General features: G+C 37.5%; 1 protein-coding gene across 1 annotated transcript in view; it reads left to right on the top strand.

The window, feature by feature from the left end:
• Positions 1–11197: 11197 nt before the first annotated feature.
• The window catches only part of ARHGAP42 (Rho GTPase activating protein 42), a 309496-nt gene continuing 294070 nt past the window's right edge, over positions 11198–26623 (top strand). The window contains exon 1 of the mRNA XM_007089137.3: positions 11198–11351. Within this exon, the coding sequence (XP_007089199.2) occupies positions 11198–11351 (154 nt within the window). The remainder of the gene's footprint in view (positions 11352–26623) is intronic.

Here is a 26623-nt window from a genome sequence, read left to right as displayed (position 1 = left end):
CAATAGCAGGACACAAGCAACACTCATAGGAGACTCTACTAGGGTGGCAGATTCTGTTGAATAGGGGACACTGTATTATAGGACACTACAGGACCTCTACTGCATTCTTCAAGACCAGAGGATGTAGCTGACTTTTCTAATGCACAGAAACAGACACAGATAGGTAGACAACATGAAGAAACAGAGAAACATAACTCAAATAAAAGAACAGGACAAACTCACAAAGGATATCCAAGCAAAAGAGAAATAAGTAATATGCCTGATAGAGAATTTAAAGTAATGATCATAAAGATATTCAATGGACCTCAAAAAGGATGGAAGACATCACTAAGACTCTTGACAAAGAGATAAAAATTAACATAACAAAGGTCAAGAACTCAATAAATGACATTTAAAATACAATAGATGGAATAAATAGTAGGCTACAGGAAACAGAGGAACATATAAGTGACCTGGAGGATAGAGTAATGGAAAGCAATCAATGTGACCAGATGAGAGACAAATATAGCAGAATGAGAATAGACTTAGAGAACTCATTGACTCCATCAAGAATAATACCATTTACATTATAGGGATCTCAGAAGAAGACAAAGAGGGGTAGAAAATGTATTTGAAGTAATAATAGCTGAAAACTTCTGGAATTGAGGGAAGGAAACAGAGATCCACATTGAAGAGGCACAGAGATCTCCCAACAAATTCAACCGAAGGAGGTTCATACCAAGACAAATAGTAATGAAAATGGCAAAACATAAAAGAATTTTAAAGGTTGCAAGAGAAAAGACAATTACATGCAAAGGAAATCCCCGTAAGACTATCAATAGAATTTTCAGTAGAAACTTTTGAGACCAGAAGGGAGTGGCATGATATACTCAAAGTGCTGGAAGGGTAAAATTTGCAATTACGAATACTATATCCAGCAACATTATCATTCTGAATAGGAGAGATAGAGTTTTCCAGACAAACAAATTCAGAACATTCTATTCAAAAACAGTAGAATACACATTTTTTTAAGTGCACACGGACCATTCTCCAGAACTGATCACATATTAGACCACAAAACAAGTCTCAACAAATTAAAAAGATTGAAGTCATACCATGCATCTTTCCTGAACACAATGCTATATGAAGCTAGAAATCAACCATAAGAAAAAATCTGGAAAGAGCACAAATACATGGAGGTTAATAACATGCTACTAAACTATGGGCCAACCAAGAAATCAAGAAGAAATCAAAAAGTACATAGAAACAAATGAAAATGAAAACACAATGGTCCAAAACCTTTGGGATAGAACAAAAGTAGTTCTAAGAGGGAAGTGTATAGCAATACAGGCTACCTCAAGAGAAAAGAAAAATCTCAAACAACCTAACCTCACACCTAATGGAAGCTGGAAAAAGAACAATAAAGAAAACCCACAGCCAGCAGAAGGAAGGGAATAATAAAGATTAGAGCAGAAGTAAATGAAATAGAAACTAAAACAAACAAACAAACAAACAAAACACAATAGAACAGATCAATGAAACGAAGAGCTGGTTCTTTGAAAAGATCAATAAAATTGATAAGCCTCTAGCCAGACTCACCAAAAAAAAAAAAAAAATACAGAAAGGACTCAAATAAAGAAAATCACAAATGAAAGAAGAGAAATAACAATCACCACCACAGAAACACAAACAATTGTAACAGGATATTATGAAAAACTATATGCCAACAAATTAGACAATCTAGAAGAAATGGATAAATTCCTAGAAATATATAATCTACTAAAAATGAAGCAGGAAGAAGTAGAAAATCTGAACAGACTGATTACCAGCAAGGTGATTAAATCAGTAATCAAAAAGCTCCCCACAAACAAAAGTCCAGGACCAGTTGGCTTCACAGGAGAATTTTACCAAACATTTAAAAAAGAATTAATACCTACTCTTCTCAAACTATTCCAAAAAATAGAAGAAGGAAACTTCTAAATTCATTGCATGAAGCCATGCAATTTAGTATTACCCTGATACCAAACCCAGATAAAGACACCACAAAAAAGAGAGACAGAGAGAGAACTTAGGCCAATATATCTAATAAACATAGATGCAAAAATCCTCAGCAAAATATTAGCAAACACACTCAAACTATACATTAAAAAAATCATTCATCACAATCATGTGGGATTTATTTCCAGGATGCAAGGATGATTCAACATCTGCTAGTCAATCAAAGTAATAAATCACATCAATAAGAAAAAGATAAAAACCTCATAATCATTTCAATAAACACAGAAAAAGCATTTGACAAAGCACAACATCCATTCATGACAAAATGATGATGTTTTCAAAAAACATACAACAACAAAAACAAAGCCATATGTGAAAAACCAACAGTGAACATCATACTCAATAGGGAAAAACAGAGCTTTCCCTCTAAGGTTAGGAACAAGACAAGGATGTCCACTTTTATTCAATGTAGTACTGGAAGTCCTAGCTACAGACAGCAACAACAACAAAAAGGGCATCCAAATCATTAAGGAAGAACTAAAACTTTCACTATTTGCAGATGACATGATGCTATGTATAGAAAACCCAAAAGACTCTGCTAAAAACGACTAGAGCTGATAGATGAATTCCATAAGGTCTCAGAATACAAAATCAATATACAGAAATCCATTGCATTTCTTTACACCAATAATGAAGCAGCAGAAAGAGAAATTAAGAAAACAATACCATTTACAACTGGACCAACAATAATAAGATACATAGGAATAAACCTAATCAAACAGGTGAAAGACTTGTACTCTGAATACCATAAAACACTGATGAAAGAAATTGAAGACAACAGAAAGAAATGGAAAGACATTCCATGCTCATGTATTGGGACAACAAATATTTTAAAATGTTTGTATTACCTAAAGCAATCTACAGATTTAGTGCAATCCCTATCAAAATATCAAAAGCATTTTTCACAGAACCAGAACATTTAATCCTAACATTTTGTTTATTTTTTAAATTTTTTTAATGTTTATTTATTTTTGAGAGAGAGAGAGAGAGGCAGACTGCAAACAGAGGGAGGGGCAGAGAGAGAGTGGAAGACACAGAATTGGAAGCAGGCTCCAGGCTCTAAGCTGTCAGCACAGAGCCTGGCATGGGGCTCAAGCCCATGAACTGTGAGATCATGACCTGAGCCAAAGCCAGTCACTTAACCCACCGAGTCTCCCAGGTGCCCCTAATCCTAAAATTTATATGGAAACTCAAAAGACCCCAAAGAGCCAAAGCATTTGAAAAAGAAAAGCAAGTCTGGAGGTATCACAATTTCAGACTTCAAGTTATATTACAAAGCTATAGTAATCAAAACTGTATAGTACTGGCACAAAAATAGACACCTAGCTCAGTAGAACAGAATAGAAAACCCCGAAATATACCCACAATTATATGGATAATTAATTGTCAAGAAAGGAAGAAAGAATATCCAATGGGAAAAAGACAACCTCTTCAATGAATGTGGGGGCATTTGTGTGGCTCAGTTTGTTAAGTGCCTGACTTGGGTCAGGTCATGATCTCATGGTTCGTGAGTTGGAGCCCTGTGTCAGGCTTTGTGCTGACAGGTCAGAGCTGGAACCTGCTTTGGATTCTGTGTCTCCCGCTCCCTCTGCCCCTCCTCCATTCCTGCTCGCTCTCTCTCTCTCTTTCTCTGTCTCAAAAATAAACATTAAGAAAATAAAAAATAAATAAATAAAGAGCGAAATGTGAGACCTGAAACCATAAAAATCCTAGAAGAGAGCAGAGGTAGTAATTTCTCTGACATTGGCCATAATAACAGTTTTCTTTAAGTTTATATATTTATTTTGAGGAAGAGAGAGTGCATGTGAGGGACACAGAGAGAGGGAAAGAGAGAATCCCAAAGCAGGTTCTGTGCTGTCAGCGGAGCCCAATATAGGGCTTAAACTCACAAACCATGAAATCATGACCTGAGCTGAAATCAAGAGTCAGACGTTTAACTGACTGAGCCACCCAGACACCTGAGCAACATTTTTGTACATGTCTCCTTAGGCAAGGAAAACAAAAGCAAAAGTAAACTACTGGGACTGAATCAAAATTAAAAGCTTCTGTACAGCAAACAGTCAACAAAACTAAAAGGCAACCTACAGAATGGGAAAAGATGTTTGCAAATGACATATCTGATAAAGGGTTAGTATCCATAATATATGAAGAACTTCTACAACTCAACACCCAAAAAACAAATAATCCATTTAAAAAATGGGCAGAAGATATGAACGAACATTTCTCCAAAGAAGACATATTCAATATCACTCATCATCAGGAAAATGCCGACCACAATGAGATATCATCTCACACCCATCAGAATGGTTAAAATCAAAAACACAAGAAACAGCAAGTGTTGATGAGGATGTGGAAAAAAGGAACCCTTGTGCATTGTTGGTGGGACTGCAAACGGGTGAAACCACTGTGGAAAACAGTATGGAGTTTTCTCAAAACATTAAAAGTACAACTACTCTATGATCCAGTAATCTCACTCTTTGGTACTTAAAAAAAAAAAAAATTAAAAATCCAAAAAAAAAAAAAAACCCACAAACTACTAATTCAAAGGGATACATGCACTCCTAAGTTTATAGCAGCATTATTTACAACAGCCAAATATGGAAGCAGTCCAAGTGTCCATTGATAGGTGAATGGATAAAGAAGTGGTGTATGTGTGTGTATGTCAGAGAAAGACAAATACCATATGATTTCAGTTATATATGGAATTTAAGAAACACTTAAATTTCACTTATATATGGAAATAAGAGACAAAACAAGTGAGCAAATGTAAACAAAAAAGAGAGACAGACAAACCAAGAAACAGACTCTGAACCATAGAGAATAAACTGATGGTTACCAGAGGGGAGATAGGTAGGGAGATTGGTGAAATGAGTAATGGGGATTAAGGAGTATACTTGTGATGAGTACTGGGTGATGTATGGCATTGCTGAATCTCTATAGTATACACCTGAAATTAACATAACTCTGTATATTGACTATTTTGGAATTAAAAATTTTTAAAAAGGAGATTTAAGTCAGTGTCTGACATACTGCAAATGCTTAATAAATGATATTCATTATAAATATCATCCCTGGTTTTATATCCAAGCCAGAAAGCCTGAAAGGTAAATCTCCCTAAATTACCTAGCTAATAAATGGCTTTTATGTGACCATTTGATTCATGTCTCTACTATTAACTCATAAGACTGAAAATTTAATTAGGCAAGAATGAGGTAAGTTTTTGCTTACACTTGTGTTCTCTGCATCTACAACAGCACTGGTATATAACAGATACATATAAATATTTGTTTAACACATCCATTTCTTTTTTTTTAACAAAAAAATTTGCTAGATATACCTGGATTATTCCAACTCCAGTACCTTCTAGCTATATAAACTTAGACAAGTTAACCACTTTCAGTCATAATTTTCCCACTTGTTGAAAATGGGGCTAATGTTACTTAACACTTACTTCGAAGGCTTGTGGAGAAGTGTAAATGAGGCAAGCACTCTGAGTATCATGCCCTGCATGAGAGAGGCTCATTACATTTCAGTCTCCTTATCTTTTGCAGTCTGCTCTATAGTTTTGTCTGAATTAGCAAACATCAAGGTTTGCCACAAGAGGGCAATACTATATGGAAATGGAAATCTATGCCAAAAAAAAACCCCATAAAAAACAAACAAATAAAACAACAAAATAACCCCCCAAAACACCCCAAGAAAACCTACTCCCAAATGAAAACCTTTCCAAAATTACATTTATTCCTCTCTCTCTTTCTATCCTTCTCCCTGCCCCCCATAACTATAGTTTGTTAATAAGGTTTTCATATTTAGAATTCTGTTCTTTTCTATTGTGTTCTTTAAAAATCAAGTAACCTTAAAAATCAAACCGTCACGAGGAGCCAATTTCACCCTCTGCAGTTATTCCTGCTCCTTTAGTTGGTGGTCTTGACTTGCATGTAAAAAGATAATGCTTCTGGTTATGTAAGTTCAAATCTTAGAGTTATATTAGATTCCTGCCTCATCCATGCAATATGTTTCCTTCCTTTAATTAATATGCTTAGTGCCTATCTCTTCCCCATTCTCATGTCTACCTACCTGGTCCAAATCCCCTCTTCTCATCTCTCAACCATTTACCTTTTGGTCTTCCAACTGTTTTTCTTTAGTCCATTTATTGAATAACAAATGCTTGGATCCAATACACTTATACAAGGTGGTCTATGTTCTGTGCTCTTCCTAGGAAAGACTCCCATTTCTTTCCCTGGGACTAAATGATGTTTCTTTTGGGCTACATTTAACATTTTTGTGTTTCATGATAACAGTGGAAAGGAAGAGGGAGTATTATATTTGAGAATGGCTCTGCAATTTATGAAAGCATTTTTCAGCTGCAAAGGACATTAGCAAGTCACATAGGCTGCTGCCACTAATGATATGTATACTTGCCTATCAGAGAATGCATGTTCATATCCCAACCAATTTGACAAGAAACAAATGTTAGGAGCACTGTGTAGACCGAAAAAAAACAAAAACAAAAACAAAAACAAAAACAAAACTTTTATCAAGGCAGAATAAACAATACCTGTTATGATGCTATGGAAGAGTTTGATCTAAACTTTCCTCTACTAGCAGAAGACTATCTTAGAAATTTTCCTGATTCATAAATTTTTTTTAGTGTAAAATGGTTTTGAAAACAAATCTGATTCTTCTGTCTTCTTTGCTTCTCTTATTAATAACTGAATCATCTAAATGAAATATTCTAGATACAAAGGACAAATATTGTATGATTCCACTTATATGAGACACCTACAGTAGTCCAATTCATAGAGAGAAAGTAGAATGGTGGTTACCAGGGATTGGGGGAGAGGGGTATGGGAAGTTGTTCTTTAATAGGTACAGAGCTTTAGTTGGGGAAGATGAAAAAGTTCTGCAGATGGATGGTGGTGATGACAACACAAAAATGTGAATGCACTTAAATGTCACTGAATTGTTGTATACTTAAAAAATAGTTAAAATGGTAAATTTTATGTTATATATATATTATGTATATAAAATAATATATGTATTGTGTGTATATATATATATATATAATCTGAAATATGAATCATGTGTTTTATTCATCTGGGTTCAATATTGTTTTTCTAGATGTGATATTAAGTTCAAATAGAATTGCACAAAACCTACTTTCAAGGAGCATGCTTTGGGAAAAGATAACACATAGGTAGAAATGCAGGCAGTGACAGTGTCCCTGCCTTCTCACTGTAACAAAGGCTGAAGAGGATGTTTAATCTTTCTAGGTGCATTCGCTTTCAATTTAGTAACCTTTTATCAGGCCTGAATTTGGCCTCAGAATATATGAGTCTCAGAGGCCTAAATCTACAAAACAAATTGAAAAATACAGTATTCCTCTTCTTATCAATGGAAGATACATTCCAAGACCCCCATCGAATGCCTGAAACTGTGATAGTGCCAAACCCCATATATACTATGTTATTTCCAATACATACATTCCTATGATAAAGTTTAATTTATAAGTCAAGTACAGTAAAGAAAATTAACAAAAACAACTAATAATAAAATAGAAAAACTATAATAATTACTATAATAAAAGTTATATGGATGTGGTCTCTGTCTCCCCCCAAAATATTTTATTGTACTGTACTTCTTCTTCTTATAACGATGTGAAATGATAAAATGCTTTCCTCATGAGATGAAGTGAGGTGAAGGACGACATAGCATTAGATTACTCTTGACCTTCTGATGATATGTCAGAAAGAGAACCATCTGCTTCCATACTGCAGTTGGCCATGGGTAACTACAACTACGGAGAGTTAAGCTACAATTAAGGGGCAACTACTGTAATAATAACCCAACAGTAATACTTATTAAGTATATATCAAGCACCAGGATTAAGTGCCAGCCAGGATCTAGGTCAAGAAAAAAGTTATAGGCAGATTTACAAATATCATATATTAGCTTACTATCCCCAACTCACTATTTTGCTTTTTAAAATAAACAAAGCCCCATACATCCCATTTATTACAGAATTAAGAAAACTAACAGAGACATGCCTCTGTGCCAGTAAACATGTCAAAGAGTATGTCAGCCAATAATATTTATGAAACTCACATGCCGCTGACAGGCCCACATACTGTGAAGTAGAAATTTTCAGAAAGGGTACATTTTGATCCATTAAAATTTCCTATGAAAAGAAGCTTGCAGGTATAGACACTCTTTGATTTAGAAAGTCTATTCTTTTAGAAAGAATCTAGTTCAATTATTATGGTGGGGGAAATAATACATAAAAACAACAGTTCAAAACTGATGATAAATTCACCTCAAAGCAAAACCATTTCTTTGCTTGGTTAATGTGGCATAAAAGAAAGCTTGACTAGCAAGTATAATTAAAGTATGAATCACAGGCATGAGTCATGAGTAACCCTGAGAGCACCTATAGGGAAAAAAGTCCATTATAACCTACTAAATTTAGAGACTAAAGGATGAAGGGTAGGAGGAAAAATCTTAATTCTATGTAAATGCAGTTATGGGCCTGAATGGAAACACTAATAATGGCATTGATGCATTATTGGTCCAGCATCTGTGTGAGGCTCTGTAACACAGCATATTATGCTTAATGTATAGGTACTCATTTTTGATGTTTTCTATTCCTAGAATTTCTTGAGGTCAGGTACTTCGCTTTGCTTTATTTGTTTTTCCATACAAATCACTTCTTGACTCAGATTCTACTAATGTAGATAGTTGGCATAAAACATGCAGCTACACATGTGAATGGGCAAATGATAACCCATATCTCAGAATCTAGAATAAATGTGTCCTGACATATAAGACTTTTGAAAAAATGAAAAATGACATCCAATAATATATTAAATGCTACTTTTCAGACTGTTGATACATTTTAAAGAATCACAGAAATTTTATTTAATGAAAAACAGGAAGAGATTGTTATATTTTATCCTATCTCATATCTCAGCAGTTGGCATTGAATTTACTTGCTTGAAAAAACAATATGGCAAAAGTTGAAAGAAAAATATTTGTTTGGCCTGACTTTTTTGTCTTTCAAGCTGTGTGATGAATATAAAATTGCTTCAGGTGAAAAACAGCCCCACTGCTTGGGCTACTCAATTAACTGACAAATGGCATTATTGCCCACCATCTGACCCCACCTACCCAAATGAGGAGTATTTAACTGACAGACATAGGTTAGACACTGGAGTTAAAATGGCTCTAGTGATGACTGGACATTCTGATAATATTTAGAGGTACAATGATAAGAATATGGTTGGAAGGTTTTTAAGTCCAATTTCCTTGCTCAGAAGAATTTATTTTATTTAAAAAATTTGTTTGAAGTTTATTTATTTATTTTGAGAAAGAGCTTAAGCAGGATAGGGGCAGAGAGAGAGGGAGAGAGAGAATTCAAATAGGCTCTGCACTCTCAGCACAGAGGGCTTGAACTCAAGAACCTGTGAGATCATGACCTGAGCCAAAATCAAGAGTCCGGCATTTAACCCACCCAAGCACCCTTTTGGCTGAGAAGAATTTAAATCAAAGCCATCAAATACACTGTTTACATCATCTTATCCTAGTTTAATGTTTATGTACTATTTTTAATGTTCATGTGTACTTCTTTAAAGAAAATTGAAACTAAAAGTCTTGACAGTCTCTGAAACTTAATTGGGAAAAATGTAAAGTACATTAATGGAATTTTTCCCATGATCTGTAGAAGAGTTTTTTAAACAGATGGTTCAAATGTACAGAGCAATGAAAACACAGAAATTAAAAGCAGATTCTTAAGAAAAATAACAGAGTTCTCAGAAATACTATGGATGATGGCAGGACTGGATGTAAGGCAGTACTTTGTTTTGCTGTCAAGGTTTGGAGAGAACAGGAATTTATTAGGTGATCCTCTATCAGAGAAGGGGTAACTGACTCTTGGTAGGAATTTACTATTCATTTGGAATTCCAGCCAACTTCAACAATTTGAAAATCCTCATGCTTGTAGGATAATTCCATCCAGGTGCCAACAAAATATATAGTATTGTGATGTAAGTATTCTTCTATAAGTGGGAGCCCTTCAGTCCAAGGTGCGTATCTGGGGGATGGGGATGGTCTAAAATCTTTCCACCTTCATAACTACTTGGAAAAACAAGGAACATCCCAAGGCCTATGAACCTTTTCATTTTCAGTATAAAAAACTCTGACTTCCTTGGATCAAGGAAGTGAGCGGTGGGAAAGAGGTAGGAAAACTTTTCAATCTGGAATTTATACGTATTTAGTGGAAACGTGTGAAATAAAATCTAAACTAATGCTAAAAAGTACCATCTTCAACCGGAGTTCAAAATGACTTCCCAAACTTCAAGGAAAGTTAAAGTTGGTTTCTCTCCCAGGCAATTTTAGGGTGCGGGTGGTGAGAAAGACGGGTAGGGGAGGTACGTTGGTAGTTTGAGATCCTTTGGGGCGTGGAGAACCGCAAAGTATTGCCATGAGCTAGTCAGCTCCAGGTGCCGGGGAGGAGACAGAGCTGACGCCCCTGGCGAAGGCGTGAGCGCAACTACGCCGCAGCCGCGCGCAGCGCATGAGCCAAGTGCGGGCGGGTGGGTGGCGGCCGAGGGTGACTGGGAGAAGAGGCGGGGTGGCGCGGGGTGGGAGTGCGGCGGCTGGAGGAGGGTCTCCCAGCCCAGGCCCGATTTGCAAGCTCTCTGAGCCTGCGTCCGCCAAGGGGGAGGGCTTCCCTGGCCTGTCCAGAGTGGCTCAGAGCACAAACGACTGTCAAGAGAGTAGGAGAGTGGAGGTGCCGGAAGTGTGTGCTCGCCGTGGGATAACTTTCCTGCTCCGGCCGCGGCCCGGAGCCTCCGCCGCCTAGCTGTTTGCAGCGACGATGCGCTCTGATGACAACGACTTGAGCGGACCTGCGCCTCGGCCCACCGCCAGAGTCTGCACACTCCTCGCCGCAGGGGAAGAAGACTGAGCCCGGAGGCGTCCGCGCGCCCCGGGAGCCGGGTGCAAGGCGGCGCGGCGCTCGGGGCCCATTTCCTCTGCGCAGTCCCCTAGCGTTTGGCTTGTTCCCCGCGATCGTGCGTCCTCAGCGCCGGCCGCGGTCGCCGGCTGTTCCCGCCCTCACCGCCGGCCGGGACGTGCCCCGGCAGCCACTGGTAGCGTCTGTGCCATGGGGCTGCCTACTCTGGAGTTCAGCGATTCCTACTTGGACAGCCCAGATTTCAGGGAGCGCCTGCAGTGTCACGAGATTGAGCTGGAGCGAACCAACAAGTTCATTAAAGAGCTCATTAAGGACGGCTCTCTGCTCATTGGGGCGCTGAGGAGTAAGTGGATCGGGCAGGGGCGGATGGAGGGCGCGCAGGGATGTGGCGAGTCCCCGCAGGGTGCGGATTTGAGGGGTGGGATGGAGGACTCGGGGCTTCTTTTGTTTGAATGGGTTTAGGACAAAAGCTGAAGAGCTCCCCTGCTGGTGGCCAACAAAGTTTGTTCTTAGGTGTTCTTTACTTAAGTAATGTCTACAGAGAAGGGGAAGTCCTCCACTGGACACAGGAGTGTATCTTGAGGAAAGTTGTTCAAAGTTATCTTTTTGTATAACGCTCCTTGAAAAATGTTGGAGACTGTTGGTCCTTTTTTGTTTGTTTGTAATTTTATTATGCCTGATTTGAACACTTTTTAAAAAGTCCTGAAGGAGGGATTCAAGAGTTTGTCTTAAGGATAAAATGAAGGTAGTTTAGTGATATTCAAAGAAAATTACTGATTTCTTATGTGTATCAGTGGCTCTTCACTGGGCACAATCAATCACAGAATTGGCTTTTTAAAAAAATAGACATTTACAATTTTGTCATTAGGAGGATGATGGAGATGATCGAAGACAGCCTGGCACCAGTGGATTTAGTCTCTACCAGTTTTTTTGTTGCGTCTTAATTTTTGGTTTATATTGTAAATCTGATGTTGGTCGAGTCATTGGGGATGAGAGTTGATGGTTAAAGGTCAACCAGAATTTCTGATGATTATATAAGTAAAAACTGCCATTAGGGATTTTTCCCCACTTCCTTTTCCCAGCCGATTTTCTTTACTCCCTCCTGAATCTGCTGGTTTTTCACTTTCAGTTACTAAGACCTAGGACAGTCTTAGTTTTAACTCCAGTTTCTCTTAGAGAAAATGAAGTGATGTAACTGATGAGGCTTAACTTGTACCTTTCCCAGGAAGTATTTGCATCTTAATGGAAGCTTCTGAAGGTTTTAGCTACTGAAATGAAGCCCTGAATTATCTGGTCTCTGATGACTGGGTGAGTGAGGTATTTTCATAAGTTGGAGAGCTTTTAGGAGATCTAGCAATCCCCAGGACAAATGTAGGGGAACCATCATCGTGAAAGGTCAGTAACAACATGTTGGGGATGTGTGTGTGCCCAACACTGAGACATTAGCATCTGAGCTGTATTTTGAAGCATGTATTAATGGTAAGAATAGAGCTTAGCAAAATATCTTGAAATAAGGGTGCTCCCAAATCTTTTTAACCATCCCAAATGCCAAAACATTTACTTATCACTTGTGTTACTTAACTAGGGTAAAGAGGATATGTTTTATACCCACATTCATTCAATTTCTGAATTTGAGGCTGCTGCTGGTAACAGTATTTACTGATCTGTGAAAAAAATAACTTATATGCAGTTCTTTCCATTCTGTACATACACAAATGTGAACTCACCTTCCTTCTGGTTTGCAAACTCTGGTTAAGGTTTCAGGACTAGCATCTTTGCATTTTAGCCTCTTCCGAAAGAGTTTCCCCATTTCCGAGTGCTTAAGTGCCAAGCTGACTCTTGCTGGAGCTGCCAGGTGGTCTACAAGTGATATTTTCTCCTCATTTTGCTGGGGAGATCAATTTTAGTGTTTCAAAAATTGAAAACACTTCCATAGCTATGATAAAAACTCTGAAATGCATGTTATTTTGCTAGGAATAGTATGTATTTTATTATGATTTTTTAATCTAGTCTTGCAAAAATTAGGTGATTCCTATCCTTAATAAGTTGGTTTTTCCATGTATAAGTGAGGAAATCATGACAGTGTAAGCTCCTTGAACATGCAGAACCTGTCTTGTTCATTTGGTCATAAGCGCTTAAATATACAACCTGCCGTCTTTCTAGAATTCTTAGGTTTGTGATGAGAGTACATTATTTTAATTAACATTTGGTTATTTATATCATTATGGAAGGAAGACATTTTATTCCTTGTTGAAATAATTCCCAGCATCAGCTGCCAAATAGAGATTTGGAGCAGAGGAACTCTTGAAGTCACATGATGGCACTGCTTTTTTCCCACCAAGCCACCTTCTGTCCCTTGGGAAGGATGCAGTGAGGCTAGGCTGCAGCTGCTAAGTGCCAGCTCTCCGAAGCTGCTCAGCTAGGGTAAGAGTGTGCCTACAGGACTTTGAAGCCTGCTTATAGTTCTATCCCAGATCCACCAAGAAGCCCTCCTTTCCCCAGTTCTGTCCCTTCTGTTTTTCTTTTCTGCTCTAGGGAGCCTTCACCTTCCCTAACTATGCCTTTCCATTCTCTGTACCTACTGTTTCAGTAAGTGTATCCGTTATCCACTTCAGTTTTATTTTTAGAACTTTGCTGTTATTTTCATTAATAATTAATGGTTTCTTAATATAGCCTTCCTGAGCTGACAGTCATCATCTAAGCATCTTCTATTATTTCTATCCTAGTTCATAGCTTTTCTGGTGAGAATTTTGGCATGGACTTTTGGCTAATACATATGTAACTGTTTCAGTAGGAGTCACTTATGCTTTTTTTTTTTTTAATTAAAAAAATGTTTATTTATTCTTGAGAGACAGACAGGGAGTGAGCAGGGGAACGGCAGAGAGAGAGGGAGACACAGATTCCAAAGCAGGCTCCAGGTTCTGATCTATCAGCACAGAGCCAAACGTGGGGCTTGAACTCATGAACTGAGAGATCATGACCTAAGCCAAAGTTGGAGGCTTAACCGACTGAGCCACCCAGCTGCCCCAGGTAAGGAGTCTCATATGCTTTTTGATTTTTACTTCAGGATGTACCTTTTTTGAGAATTACATGAAGGGAAACTACAAAGGCAGTTTAAGCATGTTAGAAGGGGAGGCTGGTAGGTACCATTCAATGTCAATTACAGGAGTATTGTCAGTTACAGACCCCAATAAAAGAATCTCAACAGGAGAGAATCATCAGTTACAGACCCCAACAGGGAAAGATGTACACTGCATTTCCTACAAGAAATCTACTATCCTTGCAACTCATCCAATGAGAAAGCACCATCACTCTGAACTCGTGCTTTTCTCCAATAGACAACAGACAACAGGGGTTCAGAACTTCTCCAACTTCTCCATAAAATAACATTCCTCTTCTCTGTTTTCTAGATTTACCTATGGTTTTGTGATAGCTTGCTTGTCCAGGATTGCATTTCTCTTACTTCCGAATAAACCCATTTTCGCTGGTAAAATAACTGGCAGTGTTATTTTTAAGGTTAATAGTTTCTTTAGTAGAGTATTTGGAAGGGTCCTTATAAAGAAAGGAAAACCTTGCTTGACTACATGATTTCAGTTTTAAATAACATAAGTAAGATACTTAACATTCTTAAAATTATTGCTTTTCATATTCACATCTACTTTAAGAAAATGGATGACAGCTAATTAAGTGGATTAACCTAGACCTGAATTTAAATTCTAGTGCTGTCAGGGGCGCCTGGGTGACACAGTTGGTTAAGTGTCTGACTCTTGATCTTGCCTCAGGTCATGATCTCATGGTTTGTGGGTTTGAGCCCCACATCAGGCTCTGTGCTGATGGTGTGGAGCCTGCTTGGGATTCTGTCTCTCCCTCTCTCTCTACCCCTCCCCCACTTGTGTGTGCTCTCTCTCTTTCTCTCTCTCTCTCAAAATAAACTTAAAAAAAAGAAAAAAATAAATTCTGGTGCTGTCAAATGCTGTGTGGTAATTGGCAAGTAACTTAACCTCTCTGAGCCCTGCCTTTCCTATATAGTGAAGGAAGATCTATAAATATCTTACCACTAGAATTATTTGTTCGTTTTGTTATATGTCATAGACATTTGGTGAGCAATACTTGAGAATATTTGATACTGGAGAATTGGGTTTTAGTTCATGTGGTGACTCAAAATCCTCCACCCTTTTCATCAAATGTTATTCTATGAACTTTGTTCCTTTAACAGGTATCATCCTCAAAATTTGAGTTGTGAAATCATAGGCTATTTTTGCTTATTGATTTTCTTCTTTTAAAGATCATATTCAAAGGGTCACCTCAAAATGGCTCTCTCATAAATTCCCCCTTTAATTTATACTTTATAATTTTAGATATTTATGTGAGCTTTGTCCTTGTAAGAATAGACTTCCCCTCCTCCCAAAAACAGAAAAGAGAAAAAAAGGATAGACAGAAATAGAATTGTATTCATTTAATTGAATTATTGGGTGGGGAGTATATGAACATTCTTTCCTCCACTTGCCCTGTGGCATCTTGGGGCCTTCCCTTCTTTATTTTTTCTTTCTCTCTCTCTTTTTTTTTATTTCAGTTTTTAATTTTGATTCCAGTATAGTTAATGTATAGTGTTAGTTTCAGGTGTACAATATAGTGATTCAACAATTTGATACATTACTCACTGCTCATTGTGAGAAGAGTACTCTTTAATCCCCATCACTTGTTTCACACATGCCCCTTCCCCCTCTGGTAACCATCAGTTTATTCTCTCTAGTTAAGAGTCTGTTTCTTGGTTTCTCTTTTCTCTCTCTCTCTCTCTTTAATGTGGTGTACATAATGGAATATTACTAAGCCACAAAAAAGAATGAAATCTTGCCATTTGCAACAACATGGTTGGAGCTAGAGGATATAATGCAAAGTGAAATAAATCAGAGAAAGACAGATATATGATTTCACTCATGTGGAATTTAAGGATCAAAACAAACAATTTAAGAAACAAACTTATTACCAGTGCTTCCTTTCATTGCCTTAAGGTGGAATTGTCCAGGTATCTTCTCTGCATTTTGGATGTTTCTCAAACTTCTATGTCTAGGCTTCTTTTAGAGGGAAGAAAAGTTAGTGGACTCTAATATTAGAGTCAGTTATTTATTATGGTAGTTATATATAAGCACGAAACTAATTCTAATGCTTATTCATACAATCTTAAAAGCAAATAAATTTATGAATTAAATAAAATAATGTGAAACCAATATAAAAGCTTGTCAACTACATTTAATTAATCTAATGGTTGATGATGATTTACTGAAGTGAAATTTCCCCTTGTATAAAAATTGCTGATAATGTCTTATATGTTGACGATTCATTTTCTCTTTGCTTTTCCCAGTTGAAACTGCAGTTCTTAAAACTGCTTGCCCAGATGATGGCCTCCTCTCTTTCACAAACTATTTATTTAGTGGTTGTATTGCCTCTGTTCCTAAGGAGTAGTGCCTGACACTCGTGATGCATGACACAAATAAGAAGGGCACCTATTTGAGTGGTAGAGGTTGATTGCTCCTAAGTTTAGATATAAAATATGCAGTTAATGAAAACATTAGGACATGAGCAAGAGGGAAGCACACAATTTCTGGTGTTTATTGCCCTCTGTGTTCCCAGACCCCAGTTTGAATTACGCTGCTATGGTACACTTGTGATCTGGGGATTAAGTAGTTGTTTACCAGGGATGCAAAGGCTACCTTGAGACTGTGAAAAGGGTGAGGGATACCTGCCTTCTGCTTGTTGTGTGTCTCAAACTCACATTAGCCTGGTTTCACTTGTTTCTTCACTATTTTGTGTGTATGTTCTGGGCCCACCTTACTACTAGAGTTTTTGGTGACACAGGGAAGGGGTTAAAAGGAAAAAGACAAATTTAAGAAGTTTGAGACTTTATATAGTTATGTGCTATTTATTTGGTCATCCTTCAGCTTTTAGTAAAAATTGCTATTGTTTGGCCATTTTTTGTATTTAAACTTGTACCTAGGTTTTATTTAGTACCTAGTACCTAGGTTCCATTTATAAATGGAACTCATTGCTGATTCTTGTTTACCCTGCAAGAGCTCCTTCACTGCTGCGGCTTTCACTAAGGTTGTTTTGCTTGTTTAGCTGGGCAGTCTAACCAAAGGTATGGATGTGTAATTACTTCAACCATTCATTTGGTTCTTAAGCCATTAGAATTAGAGTTAAATGATCAGAAGTAACTGTATCTTTCAAATGAACTGTAATTAATTTTAAGAACTGGTAGATTAGGAATGTGGTGCTTTCAGGTTCTGCTTCAGAGATGTTGCAAGTAAAAGCAGTACGCTTGTGTGAATTTAAATGGCAGCCTAGGTGCTTATCAAAGTGGAAGTAATTTGGGCTGGCTGAGTAATTCCGTTTACTTCTCTTATGATGCTCAACATGAACTTAATGGGTACCCGTTTACATTGTCTTTATTTCCCTTGGATTTCCTTTTTCAGCAGGTAATAATTGAGGGGCTGTCTTGTTTGAGGCCACAGGATGAGTTAGTGGGAGAATGGCTTAGCAGTAACCACCTTTACACTGCCATCTCTGACAGTTATGATCAAGGTACCCCAAGAGTATAGAAAGCTGAGGTAACCACTAAAATGTTAAGTCACTGAAAAGCTGCTTTAACAAACATCCTTTGAATTATTAACTTAAAAGCACAATGTTTATTGGGTTGTGATATGTTAGCATTACTCAAATAAAAAAATAATACAGCTTACATTCAGTATTGCTTTGGGCTGACTGCAATTTTAAGTAATGAATACATAGAAAATGGCAGATATTTTATTCAGGTTTATGAAGAGAAATATTAGATTAAAAAATTTAGACCATTAAGCCATGTTTGCTAAATATTCAACAATGAAATATTTATTATGGACAGGTAAAGGGTTGAGGAAAGGGGGTTTATTTTGTCTTGAATCTCTTTCATGAAAATTGTTTCTTGCCAGAGCTGTGATTGCCACCTCTTTTGGCCCCAGCCATCCCTGCTGTCTGGATGGTAATTTCTACTCATTTCAGCCTTCTAAGCATGTGTCGTCCCCTCTGTAGTTCCACCTGCCACCCACCAGTTTCAGCTGGCAGCTGGGCCAGCCTTCCTTTTTCCTCCAGCCTGCTGAACCTCTGCCCAGGATCTAATAATCCTTACAGTGTGTCCCAGTTGATTTGGCTTCATCAGCCGAGGACTTGCTACCTGTTTCTTGCTGACTTTCATCCTGAAAATTAAAACCATTTGCTAAGAACCTGGCTGTCTAGTGCATGGAATCTGTGCTTCATCTTTTGCAGCTGCCATACTCTGAGTTGTAATGGCTGGGCTTAGTATAAGTGTAGAAATTTACATATTTGTTAATCGTAATAGCCCTTGAAAGCAAAGGAAAAGGGGCAGGATGAAAGCAGGACAGTCATTACAAATATAATTATATTAATAGTTTTGTTTTTGGCCAGGTGAATTTATTTATTTATATGTTTATTTATTTTTGAGATAGAGACAGAGAGGGAGTGGGGGAGGGGCAGAGGGAGAGTAAGAGAGAGGATCCAAAGCAGGCTCTGTGCTGACAGCAGAGCTGGATGTGGGGCTCAAACTCACTAACCGTGAGATCATGACCTGAGCCAAAGTCAGACGTTTAATCCACTGTGCCACCCAGGCGCCCCTGGCCAGGTGAATTTAAATTTTGGCCTGGATATTTCTGGTAATGTGGATCCTTCTCTGTAAGATTACATCTAATGGGGATACTTGGTTAATCAGAGTTTGTCATAGTTCATATCTGCAGTATTCTGTTTTATTACCAAGAATCCAATTGCAACACAGAAGAAAGCATTACCACAAAGCACACGTGTATATCTCTCAGTGAGGACTGTGATTTGCTTCAGAAAAAACAAATTGTGGAATAGTAAGGTGGCTTATAGTGGCTGATAATCTGCCAGTTTTTTTCAGCATTTTTCCTTTCTTGCAGAGGTATGCATGCATAAAAGAAAAATAAAGTACTAATTTTCCTAGGACTTTTAATTTTCCATTTGAGAGTAATTCTTTTAATTGTAATTTTTTATGGAATCTGTTGAGAAAAGTCTAAAAATAAGACTGATGAAATCTTTGCATATTATTTTATATTAATTATTAAGACTTTTCAGTTCCAATATTTAGATTCTATGATAAAGGTCTGTTCCTAATGGCATTTTAAAAATATCAAAACATGACATTTTGTGTGTTGTTGGTTTATCTGACGTGGGTGAATATTAGCTACAATGGGCAATGCTTTATATTTTGTGAAGGATGGGGAAGCATCCTGGATTGGTTCTCAATGTCAGGTGGTATTTAAAAAAAATCAGAAAAAATGCTGCACATGTATAACCTTGCTACATTAGTAGAGTTCTCCATGAACCTTGGCTTTACTCTGGGAAAAAGTTGGTAGACACACTATGACCCCTTTCATTTGGAAGTCAGACAGATTTCTCAGTAGCGGAATTTCTTTGTTTCCTCACACAAATCTAAAAAGCCATACTGCCTGCTTGTTTATGAAAGTCATGCCAAATAGTATTCCCTTGTGTGTAAACACATAATTGGAGCTTATCCAGATGAAAGACCCAGCTTCAGTTTTCTCTTCAGTATACAGTAAAAGTGGTGATTTAATTTAGAAAACTGGTATATGTTTGTGTGTGGAGGAGAGTGATAAGCTGCTAATAGAAGTGAGTATTCAGTATGTATATTATCCCTTTCCAAATGGAAGCTGTGTAAATTGATTTTACTTTGCCTTGGTGAGAATTTTCTCTTCTTCATTTAATTTCCTTATTTCTCACAACGTCTGAATGAACGATGTGGCCCAAAAAAGGGGACGGTGGGGCGGTGGTAGTGGTGAGAGAGGTAAACAAGGGGAAGCAAATTTAAAATTGGTTGAGAAAGAATTTATGATGGTTTTGTAACTTGTGTTGGGCCTTGTGTATCTCGTATGAAAAAGTTACTATGTGACACTAGAGAATCAAAGGAATAAGAAGGTAGCCTTCCAACTGTTGTAAAAGTTGGGTTGTGCAAAATTTGAGGAAGATAGTTCTCATTAAAAACTGTCAACAAAAGAGATAATAGGGGGTGACTTTTCTAGGGCTGTACTATTTGCAGAAGATGTGGAAAAGCTGTGTACTTATGAAAAAATGATGTCAACATAGGCGATAATAGGGAGGGACTTTTCAAGGCTTGTGTTGACTGCTTGTCAATCCTGGTTTTCTTTAGGTGACCCTTTCTAACATCACTAATTATTACTTCCTCTGGATCCCAGCTCCATTACTGGACCATTTTTCTTAGTATGTGATGTTGCTGAATTCATCTTCCTTTTTTAGTTTATTTCCTGTATCCTTCTCTTAAATGTTGATAGTATACAAAGATTCCTTCTTAGCCCTTTTACTGTTTGCTTTCCTTGAGTGATTAACATGTCCTCCTGGGCTCTAGCCCTAACCTCATTTTCCTGAGCTCTGGACCTGATTTTTACCAGCATATCACCACATGGATGTACTTCAGGGACCTCAGACTCAATGGTGTGTCGAAACAATTTCTTTCTTGCTCTCCACCTTGTTCTCTTTGTGTTCTCATTTCTTCATTTATAGCCTCATCCACCTGGTCATCTCATAAAGGAATATCTGAGTCCTTCTAACTCTTCCTGTTTCCTTCTCCAGTTTTTAAACTCCAGTTTTTCACTCTTGCCAGATTAGGGCATTTAGTTAGTCCTGTAATTTTGTGCCCCCAGATACCGTAAATTAGATTTTCTCTGCCTATGTTTGGAAATAACACTTTTTTTTTTTTTTTTTTTTTTTAGTTTAAAACAATAGACATTTATACTCTCATAGTTCTGGAGGCCAGAAGTCCAAAATCAAGGTGTCAGCAGGGCTGTGCTCTAGGGGATGATTTTTCCTTGCCTCCTCTAGCTTTGGGTGTTGCCAGTACAAGATGTTCCTTGGCTTGTAGATGTGTCACTCCAGTTCATGGCTGTGCAGTCACATGGCATACCCCCTGTGTGTCTCTATTACATTTTACTTGTTCTTTCAAATACAAACTTCTAGGTGCCAAGGATATCGGTATTCTGTCAGCTGTGACCACATTGTGGATGCTCAGTGGTTGCTAAACATCAACCAATTTCATTTTACTAAGAAGAGTAAATAATATGGAGGAAGTTTTTGAATATCTGTTGGAATGAATGAGCCATGGAATGAGGACCACAAATTTGCTTTTTAATATTTTTTCCAACAGGCTTTATTTATAACTGCTCAAGCTTGGGTGTACTGATTTTTGGGACTGGATAATCCAAGGGACAGCAGACAGCAATAGGAATTACAACTTTATTCTAGTCCTGGTGCTGCTACTAAGTAGTGGCATTGGTACAAGCTACTTGTCTCAGAACCTATTTTTTTCATCAAAAATGGGAATAATGTTTGCTCTGTATTTCCTGTTAGGATTTTTGTGTGGGCCATGGAAATAATGCATAATAATATAAAAATGTAACATTATTTTCATTTGTTTTAGGCAGGATCATTGTGATCCTAATAATTTTGGTTTCTTTTTCAAGACTACATGTAACACATAATGGTCTTGTCAACATTATTACCATATTCTGTAGAAATGAGATTTTTAAAGTGGAAATGCTTTAGTTGAATGTTAAAGCATGGGCTTATTTGTCTCCCAAATTAAATCTATTTGTTAGGAAATGATTATAAGATGTGGCATGATTTTGGTTTACCTTTTTTCTTTTAAGCAAGTATTTGCTATGGTCTGGGAACCAAGAAAGCATTAGGTTGGCATTTAGGGATTATGAATAGGCAGTATAGATGTTGAGACTTCATGGGTATCTGCTGGTGCTTTATTTCTGTTGGCTCAGGTCAGTGGTCTATAAAAGTTATTTAAATGATTGTCACAACTTGCACTTCTCAGAAGTGAAATAGATTGCTGGGCAATTTTAAAAAATAAAATAGGCCAAGCTGCCTATGAGAGATATTTTTTTCACATTGGTTTCTCTATGGAAGGCAACTAGTGGCTTAGAAAAGCACTTTCCAGGGCGTTTCTTATGCCACACAGATGTTTTGTAAATGTAATTATATTTGAGGTGAGATCATCCTAGTGGTTATTGGTGAGAATAGAAAATGATGAGATTGGTGGGACATTGCTGGAAGGTTTTGGGGACAGGGAATTATGGGGAAAAAAGATATTTCATTAAGAATTGAAGGGGCGCCTGGGTGGCTCAGTCGGTTAAAGCGGCCGACTTCGGCTCAGGTCATGATCTCGCGGTCCGTGGGTTCGAGCCCCGCGTCGGGCTCTGTGCTGACAGCTCAGAGCCTGGAGCCTGTTTCGGATTCTGTGTCTCCCTCTCTCTGACCCTCCCCCATTCATGCTCTGTCTCTCTCTGTCTCAAAAATAAATAAACATTAAATAAAAAAATTAAAAAAAAAGAATTGAAGAGGAAGATTCAGTTGGCTCCCTGAGATAATTAAATTGAGCCTGTTAGCTAGGTGGTTAAGGAAAGGCAGTATTATTGAATTGGTGTCAGAATCGCCAGGAGAGGATATTTGGATGGTACCACAAGGACAAAACAGATCATTTAAAACAACAACAAAAACAATTTCTTTTTTTTTTTTTTTTTAATTTTTTTTTTTTTAACGTTTATTTATTTTTGAGACAGAGAGTGAACGGGGGAGGGTCACAGAGAGAGGGAGACACAGAATCTGAAACAGGCTCCAGGCTCTGAGCTGTCAGCACAGAGCCCGACGCAGGGCTCGAACCCACAGACCGTGAGATCATGACCTGAGCCGAAGTCGGACGCTTAACCGACCGAGCCACCCAGGCGCCCCAACAAAAACAATTTCTTAAGGGATCTATGAGTTTAAGGGGAACTCTGCCCTGGGGAGCCTACACTTCAGGGACAGTTTGCAAAGTGAAGGAAGAGCTGGAAAAAGCCAGCCTCTTTGGGGTTACAGAAAGAAAATAGAGACTGTTATTAATCCTGAACAAGGAGTAGCAGTGAGTGAGTGAGTGAGTGAGTGAGAATAACAGCCTCCAGGTTTGCCAGGTTTAAACTCTGGTGCATGTCCTTTTCTTCCCATTTTTTCCTTGGTTCCTGACACTGCTCTGATGGAAATTAGAGTTCTATGGATATTCACAGCTGACTGGCTGTGATGTTTTGTGACACCCATTGAAGAGAGGGATGAAAGAGGCTGAACAACGATGTGGAACCAAGGTGTGACGTACTTAAAATGTGCACATTGGTGATTTGTTATCTGTGCATTGTGAATGGACTCCTGCTAGCTAGTTAATGAACATATCCATCAACTCACATAGTTATCCTTTTTTTTGGTGAGAACATTTAGGTTCGACTGTCTTAGCAAATTTCAATTATATAATACAGTATTATTGACTATAGTTACTATGTTTTAAGTTAGATCCTTGTCTCTAATTCATCTTATAGCTGGAAATTTGTATCCTTTACCATCAACCTCCTCCTATTTCTCCTAACTCCTAGCCCCTGGAAGCTACCAATCTTCTTTCTTTTTATGAGTTTGCTTTATTTTTAATTTTTATTTTTTTGATTCCACATATAAGTGATACCATACAGTATTTGTCCTTCTCTGTCTAGCTTATTCTACTTAGCATAATGCCCTCACAGTCCATCCAAGTTGTCACAAATGGCAAGATTTCCTTTTTTCTCATGGCTGAATAATATTCCATTGTATATATACATCTTCTTTATTAATTTATCTTTTGGTGGATACTTTTTTCCATATCTTAACTATTGTGAATAATATTGCAGTGGACATGCTAGTACAGATAGCTCTTCAATATTCTGTTTTCATTTTCTTTGGATATACACCCACCAGTGGGTTTCTTGGATCATATGGTAGTTCTATTTTTAATTTTTTGAGAAACCTCCATGCTATTTCCATGTGACTCCACCATTTATATTCCTGCCAACAGTGTAGAAATGTTCCCTTTTCTCCACATCCTTACCAACACTTGTTATCTCTTATCTTTTTGATGATAGCCATTTTAACAGGTATGAGATGACACCTCATTGTGGATTTGATTTGCATTTCCCTGATGATGAGTGATGTTGAATGCCTTTTCAAATGTCTGTTGCCTGTATGTCTTTGGAAAAATGTCTATTCAGGTCCTCTGCCCATTTTTTAATCAGATCGTTTATTTGCTATTAAGTTGTATGAGTTCTTTATATATTTTGGAACCAGTATCTAATTTTAGAATAGTTTTATTGCCTTAAAAGAAACCCCATAACCCATTATCTCTCTTCCCTAGCTCCTGACAATTGTTACTAATATACTTTGTTTCTGAACCATTTTTATGTAAATGGAATGATGCAATCTATGGCCTTTTATGACTGGCTTCTTTCACTTAGCATGTTTTCAAGGCTCATTCATATTTTAGTATGTATTGGTACTTTATTCCTTTTTATTGCCAAATATTCAATTGTATGATTATACCGCACATTTTGTTTATCCATTTATTAGTTGAAGGACATTTTGGTGTTTCCTTATTATTATTGCTATTATTGATAATGCTACAAGCATTCATGTACCTGTTTTGTGTGGACATATGTTTTTATTCTCTTGGATATATCCTTAGGCATGGAATTATTGGGTCATATGGTAACTTTATGTTGGAACTCCTTTATGTATAGAAACTTAGTAGGTTTATAGACATTTACATTACATTGTTTATGATAGAAAGCAGTTTGAGAGTTAAATGTATATTTAAGGCAAAGTTATAATTTTCCATAGCAAATTCAGATATGACCTTTTTATTTGTTGAAGAAAAACAGAATCACTTGGTAGATATTTAAGGAGGAAACATTTCATGTTCTTTTAATTTTCATTATACCTGGGTAAGTATTTAAAAATCTCATAATGGAAATATAGGGCAATGGCAATTTTTACATATGTGCAGAGTGGCAAGAGTGGGGAGGAGAAAAGGAGAAAATACAAAGTTCACAGTGTGTTGGGCCAGGAGAGATGTGAAGAAGAGAGAATGGAACATTGACTTACATATTCATTAAGCATATTTATTTATTTATTTATTTATTTATTTTAAAGTTTATGTGTGCTGTCAGCACAGAGCGTGATGTGGGGCTCGAACCCACAAACCATGAGATCATGACTTGAATTGAAATCAAGAGTCGGATGCTTGACTGACTGAGCCATCCAGGTGCCCCTCATTCAGCATATTTATTAGCACTTGATATATGTCAGATACTGTTCTAGACCTTGGAAGTACAGAACAGAGGTCCAGCTCTTCTGGGTTTGCCTTTACTTAGGGCAACCTGGTGATACTGTATAGTGTGTGTGTTGTTACTACTTGGTGCTAAGACCTAGAAGGTACCTTGTATACCTTTTATTTCTTCAGATAGCCTTTCTCTGTAACCAAGGGTAACTTGCGCATGTCACCTTGTGCATAGCAGTCAACACAGCATAGGGATCTCATATGAGAATGTGAATATGTCCATTCTTCATTCTTCCATTCTTCACTTTTTACACACACACACACACACACACACACACACACACACACACACACACACACACAAGTGGCCCTAGTAAGTCTGTCTCTTTCTTAAACTCTGGTTTCCTCATTTCACAATGGGGATAATAATAATAATAATAATAATAATACCTACTTTTTCATGAGGGTTTCACAGTTACTGTAAACTGTACTTAGCATATGGTTGCTATTATAATCATGGTGTATTTTTTTTAAAAGTTTTTTGAGTGTTTATTTTTGAGAGAGAGAGAGAGAGAGAGAGAGAGAGAGAGTGAGTCAGAGCATGAGCGAGGGAGGGACAGAGAGAGAGGGAGACACAGAATCCGAAGCTGGCTCCAGGCTCTGAGCTGTCAGCACAGAGCCTGACGCGGGGCTCGAACTCATGATCTGTGAGATCATGACCTGAACTGAAGTCGGACGCTCAACTGACTGAGCCACCTAGGCGCCCCAATCATGGTGTATTTTTTTTAATAGATAAAATGAAATAACCTCAGTGTTAAAAAATATTTAAAATGCCTTTCATGATGATAAACTTTATTTAGCTTTCCATGTCTATATGAACACACTTAAAAATATAAATACAGTCCTAATATGTATACCATTATATATTTATATATAAATTTATACCATTATTTCAAATATTTTTCTTGCTTCATTTTTTTTACTATTAGCGTATCTATGACCAAAAGTGCTCAGATTGAAGGTGATATTTATGTGTAAGTAATTTAAAGCAGTCTACATTTGAAATGTAAGTAAAACCAGAGTAGGTTACATATTGAGTAAGGAAACATCTGCACTTTGCTACAGTTCACCCAAAGGAAATTGGATCATGTATCAGCTATGTGATGGAATAAGACTTTCATCTTTTAAAGAAATTTCCCTGCCTAAAATTTGCATTCATCTGTTATTCTGAGATGAAGCCTCTGCTATATATATTGTGACACAGAGTTTGCTGAACCTTAGCATACTCTGTTGTTGGATTGCAGCTGCTGCATCTGCTGGAACTTAACTAGAAATCAGAAACAACTATTTTTAAAACTTCTTCAGGCTCACACATTTTAGATTGCTTCTTTTTCTTAATG

This window comes from Panthera tigris, chromosome D1, assembly GCF_018350195.1.
Source record: "Panthera tigris isolate Pti1 chromosome D1, P.tigris_Pti1_mat1.1, whole genome shotgun sequence".
Lineage (NCBI taxonomy): Eukaryota > Metazoa > Chordata > Mammalia > Carnivora > Felidae > Panthera > Panthera tigris.
This window is presented reverse-complemented; position numbering and strand designations above follow the sequence as displayed.